The sequence below is a fragment of the Protopterus annectens genome, chromosome 16.part0 (assembly GCF_019279795.1).
Source record: "Protopterus annectens isolate FY-2018-M chromosome 16.part0, PAN1.0, whole genome shotgun sequence".
NCBI classification, from domain to species: Eukaryota; Metazoa; Chordata; order Ceratodontiformes; family Protopteridae; genus Protopterus; species Protopterus annectens.
Genome location: NC_056750.1, coordinates 502,659,043 through 502,675,580, shown reverse-complemented (window position 1 = coordinate 502,675,580; position 16,538 = coordinate 502,659,043). Strand labels below are relative to the sequence as shown.

The 16,538-nt window shown below is 38.8% G+C and overlaps 1 protein-coding gene across 11 annotated transcripts in view; it reads left to right on the top strand.

Annotated features, from left to right (window-relative positions):
* Nucleotides 1-16,538, top strand: part of RIPOR1 (RHO family interacting cell polarization regulator 1) — a 2,621,322-nt gene that overhangs the window by 1,824,858 nt on the left and 779,926 nt on the right. For all 11 annotated transcript variants that reach the window (XM_044058659.1, XM_044058658.1, XM_044058663.1 and 8 more), the window contains one exon: nt 15,790-15,919. In XM_044058659.1, coding sequence (XP_043914594.1) covers nt 15,790-15,919 — 130 coding nt within the window. The remainder of the gene's footprint in view (nt 1-15,789; nt 15,920-16,538) is intronic.

Sequence of the window (16,538 nt, the reverse complement as noted above, 5' to 3'; positions counted from 1 at the left end):
TGCCCACCCCCCCTTTTCAGTAAGTAATAACCGATGCATTAGACTTTGCATTGGGAGAGGTATCACACTTAATGGAAATACAAGCAGTTTGGGACCATCATTTCAAGAAAAAACTTGCAAACATTAAAAAATGATGGCCTTGATATATGTTTTGAAGACTTTGAATTATTTGTGGACTCCAGGCCAGGACCTCTTCAAGTAGTCATAGACAAACACCACTATGATATTGGTACATTAAAAAAGGGGTGACCAGGTCTTACCCCTGTGCAGGCTAGCCATGATGACTTGAGAAGTCACGACTCAGCACAATCTTTCCCTCAAGGCTACTTACATCTCATCAGTGCAGAACACAGTGGCAGATGCATTGGGCAGTTCCAGGGCAGAGCCCCACAGGTGGGTGTTATACAGAGAAGTCTTCTAGGACTTCAGCCACCTGTGGGGAACTCCCTAAATAGATCTGTTTGCCTCCATTCACAACAGACAACATAAAAATTCTGCTCCACGGCATCTTGTAAAAAGGCATGGAAGTATATATGCCTTTTCCTTTTCATGGATGGGAAAGTTCCTCTACGACTTTGTCTTCTTTCCTCTGATAGTTCTTTTAAAGGTCTAGAAAGACAGTCCAGCAATCATATTGGTAACTCCCTTTTCACCCAGACAGCAGTGGTTTTCTCTCATGAAAATGACCATGGGCAGTTACCTCAAACTTCCTCACAGATTGAAAATAATCACACAGAACAAGGGATCACTAGCCCATCTCAACCTGCAAAACTTGCATTTATTTGATTTGATGCCTTTAGATCCCCTTTTCTTCCTTTTTCCATGAAAAGTAGTTTTTGAAAGGGCTGTTGCATATCTGTCCACCATGATAACAGGTAGCTCCTCCTTGGAATCTTGGCTTTGACTTGGAAAAAGATCATTCTTCCACCTTTTGAACCAGCTTTTCAAGCTAACTTGAAGTTCCTGAAGTGGAAGTCTGTATTACTAACTGCTCTGTCTTCCAAAAGCATTTTAACCTTCATGTACTTCTGGAATTAAGTAGTCTGCAGAAGCTTGTAGCATGAGAGAGTTTGTGTCAACAGTTTGTAAAATTCTGTTCTGTAGAGGCCGCTATAACTCCACTTTTGTCTTCCACCCCACCAAAAAATTAAAAAATGTGGATATCTGTTTCATGTGATAGTGTGTTCAGATTTTGAGTGCTCCACTTTTCTAGTAATGCAAATCAACTTTGAGGATTATGCAAGGATTGTCACTAATGAGATCTGAAGTTACATTTTTCCGTCTTCCAGATAATATTTTTACATATAACAGTCAAATATTCCTTGTGCTGTGACTGCTATCAGGATGGGAGCAGCAGTCTTGAAAAGGGAGAATTCAGGTTTGTCCTTTTGCTGCCACTAGGCTTCAGCAACTGGTTATGAAGCAGTACTTCATGTTAGCAAGTAAGATGAGGCTTTATAACAGCACAGCTGAAAAATCTATAACTGAATCCTTTAAGGGTGAAAAACAGGGCTGAATAATTGAGGCAGCAGTAAGGAACAACTCCTAGTAATCCTGATGCTTGTCACTCTTGTTGCATTCGCAAGAGTGTGGAACCATATCTGCAGTAATGTACGTGCCCTGTTTTGAGAAGTAAATATAAGCAGTACTCTAGCACTTATTTAAAATACTGCTTCTTCAAATGCAGAAAGAGAATGTGGATTGCAAATATGGTCAAATGTTGTCTAGAAATACAGAGACTCTTACTATTAAAAAAATCACCTCTTAATCCTGCATTGACATGCTGGAAATATGAGAAGGAGAGGCAGAGAAGTCATTGCAAGATGTGAAGAGGATGCCAAAGGAAAATTCAGTTTTCCTTAACTTTCAGAACATATGCCCTCTTTACCATGGTACCTTGCACTTCCATTTTCCAGTTTCTTCCTATCATGGATACATTCTGTCAGAATCTAATGGACTCTCCGCAGATGATTTTTCCTCCAAGGTTGCAAATACAGGTTGGGGACCTCATTTTCCACTTCTTATCTCTTGATGTAGCTTGAGATTTTGCTACACTTAAAATCACACGTTCCCCTTTTGCTAGAATGTTCCCACCATTCAGCCTCTTGCTGAGACTTCCATTATCCTTACCTGGAATTGTAGTGAATATGTACCACATATTTTCTTTATTTGCTAGTTAGGACTTTCATGGCCTTCTTTTATCTGCTAAGTCTAAGAATCCATGTTGTTGGGCTTCCAGGATGGCTGCACATTGATCAACAGTTTGAGATCTCCCAGTGTGAAAACTGCAACTGTGAAAAAAAGCCCCTGAAACAATCCAGTTGGATAAAACCCAGTTACTGACTTGTAATTACACTGCCTGGATGCCTGCAAAGATGATTTATAGAGAAAGTAACAGAAAATTGAGTAGAAAAGGAGAACATAAAACTCTGGCTGGAAAGAATCTTAACAGTTCAACAAAAGCAGTTCAGGATTCAGCTTTGTTACAGGACATTGTTTCCAAAAAGATAGAAGAAAAATAATTCAGATGCACTTGGAGGTGCTTAAAATAACTGAAACACTTAAAGAATATATAGTCTAGTAACAAACTGCTTAACAAAATAGAAGGCACTTAGCTAGCAATTCAGATGAGCTGATAAAGCTGCAAATATCAGAGGATGAAATAAAGACCTGATTCAGCATGAGGCTTTTTTGTGAAGAACTGTTTTAAAAATAGAGTTAGAAGACAGGGTGTGCAGAGAAAATCTGATATTTTCTGCTGTACCTGAAAATTGGAAGAAACAGACTGTATTTTATGAAAGTTGGTGCTGCGGTAGCGTTGTCGCCTCACGGTAAGACGCTGTCCGGTTCGATTCTCAGCTAGAGCGTCTTCTGCGTGGAGACATGCGTGAATGGGCGTACCTTCATTGAAGGTTGTGTGTCAGGGCTGGTAACTCGGCACGTAAAAATCAACTACCAATCATTAGTGAATCGGAGTTCCGCTGTGGCAATCCCTAACCGGGAAAAGCCGAAAGACACAACAACAACAAAAAAGCTATTGGACTGGTGTTTCACAACAGGGTTTTTTAATTGAAAGGGCACATTGTGCATGTGCTCCAAACATGGCCATGAGAAATTAGTCAGGACTCATTAGTAATGATGCAGTCATATCAGCAGAAAGAGTAGAAGAAAGGAAAAAAAAACTGGAGACAACGGAATGTTTTTGGGAAATGATTAGTCACTGTACAAGAGGCAGGTGTGAGATTCAAGCTGCTGTGTCTTGCGTTTTTCTGAGTATTTATTTTCCTGATGTAAGACCATTTTTGATGCAGAACTGGCTAAAGAGGAAGTAAAAAAAAAATAGCCAACATATAACGAGCCAGCAAGCTGAAATAATTCTTCTACTTATTGTTTTGACAGTAGCAAAGCCAATAAAGAGACTTTGCAAGTGAAACCATTTCCATTGCTCAACAGGAAAATGGTTGAGTGACAGAAAAAAAACATGAAAGAGCTGACTAGAAGAATCAGGAGTACTGTGGATCTGAATCAGCAAATGGTGTTGTAAGATGGAGATGACCAACAAGACCAACAACATTATGAAATTATAAAATAAATTGGAGACTGTAAAGCATCAATCCTGTTAGGTATATGATTAGAAATGCGAAATGTAGCTTCACAAGAAGATGATGAAAAGATGGGAATTTTGTTGACTGTGTCAGACCTGTGGATGAACTGTAAAGAATATACCCTGCTTTGCTGTTAATGTTTAGAAGGACACTGAAGGGACTGAAGTAATTATAAGTAAAATATTTGTAGCTGTTATTAATAGTTGTGTACAAAATGTATGATATAAATTGCATGTTACTCTGTAAAGCAGTTTTGTATATTGTACAGTTGGGTATTTTAAGTGTAAGGTGGGCAGAGTCTTATCAGTGTCTGCCGTGTATGTTCAATATTAAAGCCAGAATGTAATTTTCCTTAGCTGTAATATATCCAGGCTTTTCACTGTGACAGGGTGAGAGACATTAAAGAGAAGCAAATTAAAGTTAATGTAATATTGTGATCTTGGGCTGTTGAGGTGCTGTATGTCGAAGTATGTTTATCACGTTATATGTAGAATTAAGATACCCCCCACACAAACATTTTTAATAGGAGTGGTTATCTAGGCAAGTGTCCTTGGCTTAAGCTGTAGATAAAGTATTGTAAATGTGTTTTTGAAAAATAGTACAAAATGATGAAAGGCATGGAAAATAAAGTTTTCTTGTATTTACCAAGTCATTAGCTATTTTGCTATTAGTAAATGCTGTAAGTGACAGTCAAATCTACAGGTTCAAGTAATTAAACATAAGAAGTCTGTACAGTCTCTTTTGGGTGATCTTTACAGATTCTTTCACACATCTGCAAAGTTAATAGCTGATCTGATGTTGTCATTTTCATTTTGTCCTCAGTTGTTGGGTTTGGATCCAATCCATCAGATTTAACTCTGTTGTTGCTAAAGCTCATGACAACCAAAAACTCTCAAGCTTTTCCCTTACCCGTAATGCACACTAACTCTAAGTTTCCTCAGATCTCGTTTGCTGCTTTCAGCGAAAGATGTGGTTTACCATACCACTTAAGCTTTTGAGATAAGTGTTTGTCATCGTATAAAACCCTCCATTTCCTAATATTTCTAATATCCCTTACCTGCCTCATATTATTTCTTTACCGTTATAATAGTTAATGTTATCTTTCCTTTTCCATACATTGTGTACTTCTAAATGACTATTGCACATCATTTTCTGTCTTTCTACACCCAGTGTAGTCTATTGCTACCATAGCTGGTACCTTTCCTACTGCTTTTTACTGTTTCTGAGGAAAAAGTCTATTTTTTTTCATTTTTTGAAAGTGGATTTCTGTTGCTGTATTGCTGTGATATAATGTAAGAAAAAGGCGCAGCTGGATTCAAAAAGTGTGTTAAGTGTTGGCATAAGCTTCCTGTGTCCAATGCTCACACCTTGTGTGTACTACCTTGGGCCTGTACATTTACAGGAAGATTGTTCCATATGCCATGGATTCAACCTCAGGGCATTTGTAGAATGTAAAAACAAGCTTATCTTAAAGGGCTTATTACCTTCTGCCTTTGGAGAGACTATTTCTGGATATCAGTCACCCAAAACTAAACAATTGAAAACTTCTTCTCCAAAACTTTCTACATCCTCCATGGTTTTGGAGCCATCATAGAAAAGCGGCAAGATGGGTGTGACCTCACCTTCTGATCTGAAAAAGAAACAATTGGTGGACTCTACTTTCTTGGATCTGACAAAAAAGGTATCAGATCTAAATACTTCCAGTCCTACCAGTTCAAGTGTTATTCACCTACCCAGAACAAGTTACTCATCTTTTGTGGATCAGGTGCTCTCAAGGATACCCCCACCATTTTTGTAGCATCACAGACCGAGGTCCCCATCTATTTTTTCCACTGGTTATTCCAGAAGTTTGATGGAGGAAGATGTGGAAAGAGTGGTGCAGAAGATCCTCTCTGCATAGAGTCAAATGGGTGTCTTACCGGCTCCTACCCCTTGAGGACAGGAAGTCTGCTCTTCTTCTACACCCCCACTACAAGTTCCTTCTCTGACTCCCTCAACTGTCTCAGAGTCCCTGGGTCCAAGCCATCCAGCACCATCTGGTTCAGATCCAAAAATAGTATCTTCGGATTCGAAGCTTACACTGAGGGCTCTGGTTCAGTCATATCCAGAGACACCTCAGAGTTGAAGCTTCTCTGTCAAATCTGAGGTGTTGGAGTTGAGTCTGAATTTTTCAGAGCTGTCTATGCTTCTTAGAGCCTCAGCACTGGATAGCTTGGCTCTGGCTTCCGCCTTGGAGAGATTGCTTGCAGAGTGGGGGAGGACAGCAGTCCAAAAGGTTGTCTTTTTGGATATGAGGTCTCTTCTTTCTCTGGAGAGGTCTGCCTTCAAGGCTGTGAAGAGGGTTTTCTCTGACTCTGCAGAACAGACTGATCCAAAACCCATTGGATCTTAAGCTTTCTACCTTGATGTCTCTGCTCTTAGAGCCTCGTCACTCTTTACCACAGGGACAGCCAGTCTGAGACCCCCAGGCTTCCCAACAGGCTATCTCAATTTCTTCCGATAACCTCAGGTCTCTCAGAAGATGATTTGTAACAGGAAGCACTTGGACTCCCCAGAGGAGTCCTTCACCAAAGATACAGACTTTGATGAAGGTGAAGGGTCCCCATGGCCACCTCCTGAAGAATTTTCATTTGGATACATCCTCGAGATCCTAAAGCCGAGAGGTGGCTGGACACTCAGCAACCTTTCATCTGAGGAGTCTGTATTCCTGGAGGCTTTCACTACTGGCCTGTCTATCTCCTGGGTTACTCCACCCACGGACAAGCCTATTGAATTAGTCTCTCCACATGGGTGGAAGGAACCAGACACAGTTGACCCCATAGCTAGGTGACCAGACAAGATTATAGCACCACCTTTAGATAAGTAGTTCTGGGGTGAGGGAATGCCCATTGATGCCATGGTGCCAGCAGCTGCCAAAAAGGAGCTTGTCAAGGAAAGTTCCACTGTTCATCTCCCTAACAGGGAGTCTAGGATGATGGACAGGTATGGAAAACATTTCTATTTTTCAGTGACGTTTGCCTTAGGGTCACTGAATTATTTGGCCTGTTTTACAAGATTACAGAGGGATTTGATTAAGGAACTGTCAAATACCCTCTCAAGATCCAATTCTGCGAAGGTCCAATTATCCATGACTTCTTAGTCTGCCACACTGCAATCTTTTTTGAATTCTTCCATGAGGCTTATTTCACATGTACCTGAAGGAACCTCAAGGGCAGCTGATTCATTCATTTCCATCAGGAGACATGCTTGGTTGTGCTTATGTTATTTTGCTGAGGCCTTCAAGTCTTCATTCATCAGTGCTTCTTTTGACAGCACTTCTTTGTTTGGACCCAAAGTGAAGGGCACATTATCCAGGTGTGAGAAGGATGGAAAGACCCTGTCTGCTGTGGGCATACATTTTTCGACCCCTCAAAGATCCTTTTCTAGGAATCAGTGAGATGGTTGGAAAATATGGTTCAAGAAATCCCAGGGTCCTTTCCAGGACACGTGGAGGAAGTTTCCCCAGGGGTAGAGAAGGGAACTCCAATGGTCGATGCCACCCCCCCCCCCCAGTCCAGAGATTCTTTCTTTGACAGACCTTACCAGCGCTTCTCCTCTGAGGGTTGATTATCCCTGCACCAGAGAGCCTGGCTAGACATAACTAAAGATACTCTGGTGAAGAGGATTATTTCCAGTGGTTATACCCTTTTCCCTTCCACTTCCAATCTCAAGAAAAATATCCGATGTTCAACAAAGTCAGAGGGAACAAGCAGCAAATCAAATACCAAAGCTGCTAGAAAAAAAGAGTCATCAAAGAGGTCCCAGCAGACCAGATAGAATCCAGAACTTACCCAGGGTTCTTTTTAGTGCCAAGGAAACCAGGGGACTGGAGACCAATTTTGGATCTCAGCAACCTAAACATGTCAGTTCAATGCACCAAATTTCAGATGGTCATGTTTCAGTCCATTCTCCCATTTCTAGGCAAGGATGACTGGATGTGCTTGTTAGACCCTCATGATGCGTACTATCACAGAAAGATGAGCAAATGGTCCAGAAGGTACTTATTCATCCAGCTGGGAGCCAGTCATTACCAATTCAGAGTTCTGCCCTTTGGTCTCACCACAGCCCCCAGGGTATTCACCAGATGTTTGGCAGTAATAGCAACTCTCTTGAGACTGCAAGGATTCCGGGTGTTTCCATACCTAGACAACTGGCTCATTACCTCCCCGACCAGGCATCAGTTAATAAGGGCAAGAGATCAGGTTCTCCGGGTGTGTTCTTGTCTGGGGATAATCATAAACTACAAGTCTCAACTGGAACTAACTCAGAATTTGAAATTTATAGGAGCACTGTTCAACACAAAGTTAATGATAGCATCACTGCCTCCCTCAGGAGTTCAAACTATAAGATCACAGGTCAGAAAAATAATCTGCAGTACCAAGATTTCGGCCTGCTTGGTCCGTCACGCTCTAGGGTCAATGTCAGCAGCAATAACGTTATTACCTTTAGCCAGATTTTACATGAGGATTCTACAAAGGATGCTAGCAGCACAATGGTTGATACTTTATACACCCATGTCAACTCTGATACGAATCACTCACATACGCAAGAGAGAGCTCAAGTGGTGGATTCAGTCAGATCAGGCTCTACAAGGTCATACTTTCATTCCCTTTCAGCCCAAGGCCATAGTGACCATGGGCACTTCCCGGTTGGGGTGAGGGAGGCCACTTTTTGGGGAAAACAGTCCAAGGCACTTAGTCTCCTGAAGAGGCTAGTTTTGCATATCAGTATCCTAGAGATGAGAGCAGTGCTTTTAGCATTGCAGGCCATTCAGGGACGATTACAGTTCAAATGGACAATATGTCAGTAGTTTGGTACATTAACAAATAAGGTGGACCAGATCTTACCCCTTGTGTCGATAAGTGCTCAGAGTGTGGGAACGGGCAATCTTATCCAACTCCTTTCTCATAGCAATGCACTTTCCGGAGAAGTCCAATGTGATAGCCGACATGCTTTGCAGGTTCAGTTTTCTTCTTCATGAGAGGTCACTCAGCAAGTATGTGACGGAGATGATTTTTCGTCGGTGGGACCAGACTTGCTGTGATCTTTTTGCTTCGCCCCTAAATAACAAATGCAGAAGCTACTTTGCCCTAATCCCCACCACAGGGGGAATCACTGAGAGATGCTCTACTTCACGATTGGCCTCCAGTCTACTATATACCTGTCCACCAAGCCTGCTGATTCCGAAATTCCTACAGAAAGCTGCCATGTTGAAGAGCAAAGTCATCCTCATTGCACCTTACTGACCATGACAAATTTGGTTCCCTCTCCTTCGGCCCCACTTACTTCACCAACCTTGGGTTCCGGATCTGACTCCAGACCTCCTGTCTCACCCGACAAACATGATCCATCCAGACTTATCAAAACTAAGGCTGATGGCTTGGCTTCTCCAGTTCTATGAATAACCAGACAACCTATGCGGTCTTCCCCTGTCTGACATATTTTATCTTCATATAAACCTTCAGCACATAAAATCTATTCCAGTAAATGGAAAAGATTTGTGTACTGGACACATCAGAATTAGTTTGAACCTTTTTCAGCTCTGATACACAACATCCTTAAGTTTTTGGCCCTATTTTTTAAAAAAAAAATGAGCTAGTTCCATAACCATTAAAGTTCATATACCAGCAATATCAAACTTTCACATTGGATTTGAAGGTTCCTTAGTAGCCTCTCCTAAGTCATGCAAAGCTTACTTATAAAGCACTGTGTTTTTAAAACCTCCTTTTAAAGATCCTACTCCCCCCATGAGACCTCATTCTGGTACTGCAGGCACTTACACATTCCCCCTTTGAACCAGCAGCTGTGTGTGACTTTAAATATCTTACTTGGAAAATGTTTTTTCTAGTAGCCATTATATCTGCTAGTCCATTAATTTGCCAGTTTTCTTCCCCAAATTTACCAACAAAGGTGAGTACATGTTACATTTACTGGATGTTCACAGACAATTACATTTTTTACCTGCATAGAACAAAAGACATAAGGAAAACAGACCAGTTGTTTGTTTTCTTTGCGGACTTGAAATTGGGAAAACCAGTTGCCAAAGTAACTTTAGCCAGAGGGCTAACTGATTGTATTTATTTATAAAAAAGTTGTGTGTTATCTTACCATAGCCAATACAATCTCATTCAAGTAGATCCATGGCAGCATTTTCAATTTTTCTTTCCAGGATGTCAATGGACAACATGTGCACACCAGCTACTTTGGCTACTCCCCATACCTTTATTACTCATTACAAATTGGACTTGGTTTCCAGATATAGAGCATCTTTTGGTTAAACTGTGCTCAGAAACATCCATCCTTGAATCCAACCAGATTTTAGGTAGCTGGGAACTCTGTCCCATCAGTTGAGGATTGACTGAAAATTGACATCATCAGATAAAGAAGTTATGTACTTACCATAACGTTCCATCTGCATTGTCCATTTTCATTCTTCATCAACTCCCCATCCACCAACCCCCATCCTTTGCAAACTTCTGTAAGAATGAGTTTTTAAGGGACATCACTGTCCTTTGTATTGGGCTCCAGATATACTCTTTATATGTATTAACTGCAAGCAGTTTTTCACCTTATCTATGCATAGTAAATATTCCTTTCTGGCAAAAATCAGCAAACAGGATCTGAGGTAACTTAGGGTTGGTGCATTGTGGGTAAGGGAGAAGCTTGAGAGTTTGTGGTTGTCACGAGCTTTAGCAATGGCTGAATTAGATCGGATCTGAACCCTTCAGTTGAGGAAGAATGAAAATGGACAACACAGATGGGACATTATGGTAACTACATGACTTCTTTTTTTTTTGTTGTCATTACCATCACCTTTATTTGGAGACTAGCTGTACTCAGGTGCAAGCAGTTAAGCTTTAGGCCACTGAACATCGTATGTTTTCACGTGGCACAATGTAATTAATATTTAAAGGTACTTTAGCAAACAGTTTAGTGAAAAAAATGAATGAAATTGTGGGAAGTAAGATATACAAATAGTTGTCTTTTCAGCATTCTTAATACTTTAATGTATGCGATATAACAGTGCATTGTTTAATTTATTTAAAGGTAGCCAGTACACTTTTTCTTATGGCTAAAAGTCAACGTTTAATGAAAACATGCAATCTGTTTTTCATGTCTGGGAGGGGAATGTACATAAGAAAATATAATAATTAGTGCAAGTAGGAACACAGTTTCTAACATTTGCCGTATGCGTTCACCTTAATTTTGGAACCAGTAATAGTTTGACTGCAGTCATTGTATTGGGGAAATTGCTCCTGTGTGGAGGGATAAATTTAATTTGTTGAAAGTGGTAAGTGTACATAGTTTTGTACGTTTGTTGCAAGTTAAGAGAGTATAATAAGTTTGTAAAAATCTATTTACTTTCTTGATTGAGTTTTTCACTGAAGTACAACGTGCTGAAAATGTCATGAATTCACATGGAAATAACAAAAAAGCAACTACATACGAGTTCAAATAAAAAACAAACAAGGTCCACAAGAATTAAGTGCTCCAAATGCAAAACAAAAAAAGTTAAGAAAAAACAGTGGAGGCACAAACACAGCTGTTAGGCAAACGGTTTGATGAAAATAAGCGTTTTCACGTCTTGTCATAGACTCTTCATCAGATTCAGAATAAAAACACAGAATAAAACCAAGTCTTAAATACTACAACAGCATTTCAAAATCTCCAATCACAGAAAGTCATCAATTAAAACAAACAGAAGCATTGAATTTACATTAAAACTATTTGTTCAGAGCTCTATCATTTAGAAAGGGCTTAATAGACACTGTCATTCAGCCCATAATTTTTATCAGACTGCAAATGTAAAATCCATTTTGTATCAACTTTTTCTGTAGTATTTTTAATATTACCTAACCTAACACTTTTATATACTAATTCTAAGGCCAAGGATCTAAACTTATGTGATGTACCAACTTCCAAAGTGTGCTTAGCTAAGCTATTTGTCTCATCTTCTGTGTTAGTAGCATAAACATGCTCTCTAATCCTCTGCCTTAGAGTTCTGTTGGTTTTGCCAACATAGTACGAAGGGCATGTGATACAGTATTCTAAATACACCAGATTTCTGCTACTGCAGTCGGCATAATGATCGAATACATATTCTTTACCAGTAATAGGATGAACAAAGGTCTTTCTATCTCCAATATAGGAGCAGTAGTTACATTTCCTACAAGCAAAAATACCCTTCTGCTTTGACTCAGTGATTTCAGTGCTGGGTCTCATAGCAAAGAAGTCTTTTCAAAGACTTGTCATTCTTGTATGAAAAAGCAGGAGAATCACCCACAAACTGTCTAACTTTATCATCTGTCAGTAAGAGCTTCCAATTCCTGCATATAATATTCTTAACATCAGAACTATTCCTTGTAAACGGAATGACTAACCTACATCTCTTATCATTGTTCCTATTACTACCTCTTAGCTGAGTAACACTAGGTGAATCCCTCTTTTTATACTTATTAAAGTAAGGGGTACCTCTGCGGTCTGTAAGTTCTTGCAAGCACTCAAAACCACATTCAGTGTGGGCATATCCTCTATAAATAACTTCTCAAGGTCATACAGAGCTACATTCTGCCTGCTAACGTATCTGATACGAACTGAGATACGATTTGTTCTGTGCAAGCTAGGCAGATTTCTCAAGTTTGTATGTTATAGAACGATGCCAATGGCTGGGGTAGCTTGAATTCTGATGTGCAATTAAGTCTACCACCTCCCAGTGTTTGGAAGAAGACTAGGGATGTGAACGACACATGGAAGGAAGTTTTTCCTCTTCTTCCATTTCCAGTAAGGACAGACCAACAAAGAAAATGGTCGTTCAGCGAAGGAACGAAGAGATGGTTGGTCTCAGAAGAGAGAGCAGAGGTGAGGCCGAAACACAAGAAAACTTGGACTCTAGTTCTTTGATTGTTAACATTTCAGATTATGTTTTAACAGATGCTGAGAAGTCTATATTAAATAAAGGTCTGTCGTTTATACCTTGTCTTAATTCTGACATTTTAGACGTTATTGTAGATGTTAAGATTTTTGTGAGAAATGTTGTGTAAGGTTTTGTTTAATAATACGGAAACTGCCCCCGTTTCATTTTTTAAAAAAAACCAGTGCATATGTTCCAGCTTTAAATCCTGTTCCGGAAACTTTTGATAAGGTTTGTGAGGAGTCTTTGTTGGATTTAGCACGCACTAAGAATTTTGGCCATGCCTTTCATAATATTACAAAAGTAGAATGAGATGCCATTAGCTCTTTACAACATAATACTGACATAGTTATCAGGCCAGCAGACAAGGGGGGGGGGGGGGTTTCTATTGTTATTTTAAATAGGTGCAGCTATATGAACAGAATGAATGAAATGTTGGATGTTGAGACATATGGTTTATTAACGACCTATGCTCTTGATAAGGTTGTTAATGATGTTCACAGTGTATTGTATGATATGTTGATGTGTAGACAGATGAATAGTGAAGTATTTAAGTATTTCCCACAATAAGAAGTTTACCAAAAATCCACAAGGATCTACTGAATCCCCCTCTTAGGCCTATTGTGGCCAGTAGTGGTTGGCTCACAGAGCTAATCTCGATTTTTCTTGAGGAGATGTTGCGCCCTATAATTGACAAGATAGATGTTATCCTCAGAGATACTGAGACATTTTTATGTTCTTTTTCTGACTTAGTTTTTTCCGATAAATTTAAGCCCGATTGTCTTTTTGTCACTATGGATGTGACATCTTTGTTTACATCCATCCCAAATTAGACAATTTATTTCCAAGAATTGGCACCTGAGCAGTGACAAGATCATTTTGTACTGTATTTTAATAGACATTGTTCTTACCCATAATCTCATAATGTCTTTACGTATAATAATGAGTATTACATACAAAGAAAATGTGTTGCCATGGGAACACCATGAGCAAATTTATATGCAAACCTAGTCATGGCACACTGGGAATCTGAACAAATATTACAGAATGCTAATTTTTCTAAGTTTTTCATCTTTTATGAAAGATTTGTGGATGATTTTTTTGTTGTGGGATGGATCTAGTGATGAGTTAAAATACTTTGTTGCTTTTTTGAATAATAGTACAACATTTTTACATTTCACTTATAAATGCTCATTTACTGAAATTGAGTTTTTGGATGTTATTGATAGTGGATCGCATAACATTTCTACTAGTATCTTTAAGAAAGGCTGTAAACATAATAATCTTTCTAGAGGCAGCATGCATCCTCCCCATATATACAGTAACATTGTGAAGGGACAGACTGTTAGGGTCTCACATCTAACCAGTGATCAAGAACGTAGTGTAGCTCTGTATGAGCTTGAGAAGTTATTTACAAATAGAAGATATGCCCATACTGAATGTGGTTTTGAGCGTTTGCAAGAACCGCAGAGGTAGATGCACCCCTTACTTTAATAAGTATAAAAATAGGGCTTCACCTAGTGTTACTCAGCTAAGAGGTAGTAATAAGAACAATGGAAAGAGATGTAGGGTAGTCATTCCATTTACAAGGAGTAGTTCTGATGTTAAGAATATTATATGCAGGAATTGGAAGCTCCTACTGACAGATGATAAAGTTCGACAGTTAGTGGGTGATTCTGCTGCTTTTTCATACAAGAATCAAACGTCTTTGAAAACACTTCTTTGCTATGAAACCCAACACTGTGAAATCACTGAGTCAAAGTGGAAGGGTACTTTTGCTTGTAGGAAATGTAACTACTGCTCCTATATTGGAGATAGAAAGACCTTTGTTCATCCTAATACTGGTAAAGAATATGTATTCAACCATTATGCTGACTGCAATAGCAGAAATCTGGTGTATTTAGCATATTGAATCACATGCCCTTCGTACTATGTTGGCAAAACCAACAGAACTCTAAGGGAGAGGATTAGAGAGCATGTTTATGCTATTAACAAGAAAGATGAGACAAATAGCTTAGCTGAGCATACTTTGGAAGTAGGTACATCACATAAGTTTATATTCTTGGTCTTAGAATTAGTACATATGTGTTAGGTTAGGTAATATTAAAGATACTACAGAAAAAGTTGAAACAAAATGTATTTTACATTTGCAGACGGATAAAAATTGTGGGCCGAATGACAGTGTGTCTATTAAGCCCTTTTTAATTGATAGAACTCTGAACAAATAGCTTTAATATAAATTCAATGCTTCTGTTTAATTGTTGCCTTTCTGTGATTGGAGATTTTGAAATGCTGTTGTGTCTAAGGCTTGGTTTCATTGTGTGTTTTTATTCTGAATCTGATGAAGTGTCTATGACAAGACGTGAAAGTGCCTATTTTCATTAAAACATTTGCCTAACAGCTGTGTTTGTGTCTCCACTGTTTTTTCTTCACTTACATACGAGTAAAGCCTCCTAATTATTGCTGAATGCACATAAGCTAAAAAATGTAACCATATAAATAAAATGTCTGTCATTCATCATAGATGGGAGTAACAACTTTCTGTCATCATGACTACTCTGTCTGTATTGTCATAGAATGTACATGTCCCTATAGATGTAGACAAAAAAACAAAGTATCAAAAATGTAGGACACAAATTGCAATGTTGCAAGAGACACATTAAAATAGAAATTAGCATGTTTAGAGGAGTGGGTATTGTGTTGAATACTGAGAATGTTGAATATAGATGGATTAATTGCTTTCAAGCAGATATGCCCCCTGGGTTGAATGATACTGTGAGTTTAAAACCTGTTCCCTTTTTAAATCAGGAAATGTAATACCTCCTTTGTACTAGGTAGTAATGTAATATTTAATAGCAGTTTTTGTTGTATTAGGGAACCATGCAAATTTTAGAAAAGTTTTATTGAAATGATTCAAATGGAGTTTATTTGATTTAAAAGATGTCTGTACTATGCATAAGGTTTTGGGAAGTAGGACCATTTTCATAAACTGAAGTCTCTATGGCCTAGAAAGTTATATCTGCTGAATTGAGCATGCGAGGCTCACTAAGTCCTGAAGGTTAACAAAAATGATTTCTCCAAGAAAATCTAATGTTATGGTAAGTATTTGACATTTATTTTGGTGAGTATGTCTCAGGGAATGGATAACTTTGTGATAAGTGTAGGACTTGCCCTGTGATGTCCAGAAATAGTATTAATAGTCTTTCTTTTCTGTCTTTGCTTCCTTTGATGCAGTCCGTTTGATAAAGATGAACCCCCCACATCTGCTGCCACCATTACTAAAGTGCCCACTGTCAACAAAAGATTCTCAACTTACAATCAGAGTCCACCAGATACACCTTCTCTTCGTGAACAAGCTTTCTATGTGAGTTAAATGGCTTTTTTCCTCTTAGTTTTGATCAAATTAATTCTGCATACTGTTTAGGCCGATAAAATATGCAAAGCATTATAATAATTATTTCTCTAAAGAGTGTGGTTTCATGATGTACATGGCAGTGTTACTAGTTATCATATTGTATTTATGTTTTGTTTTGTTGGGCCTTTTAAGTGAAGTCATCTTTCTAAAAAGTTTGTATTTGGGATTATATCCAGAGAGTAGATTTTAGGCATTACTATGCACATACGAGGTTTATTACATAATTTTCATTGAAAAAATCAATGTGGGTGGGGGTGATGTCATTAGTAAAATTTGAAAACTGCTCATTAACAGTTGTAGGGTCTCTACTGTGGAGCTGGTAACAGATTAGTTCAGGAGAGATATAAGGGTTATAATATCTATTCAGTGGCATTACATTTTATTTACATTTTGATAAGTGGAAGGCTTTACTGGCCAAGTACTTGGCTATCAATGGAAACCCTAGGAAGATGCAACTTCAGACAGTGCTGAATCAAGTGATATAAGTTTTAGATGGTGCATAGAAGAAAAAAAATCATCTCCAGGTGTTAATTTGTATTGCCACTTGCATTAGATTGACAGGAAGATG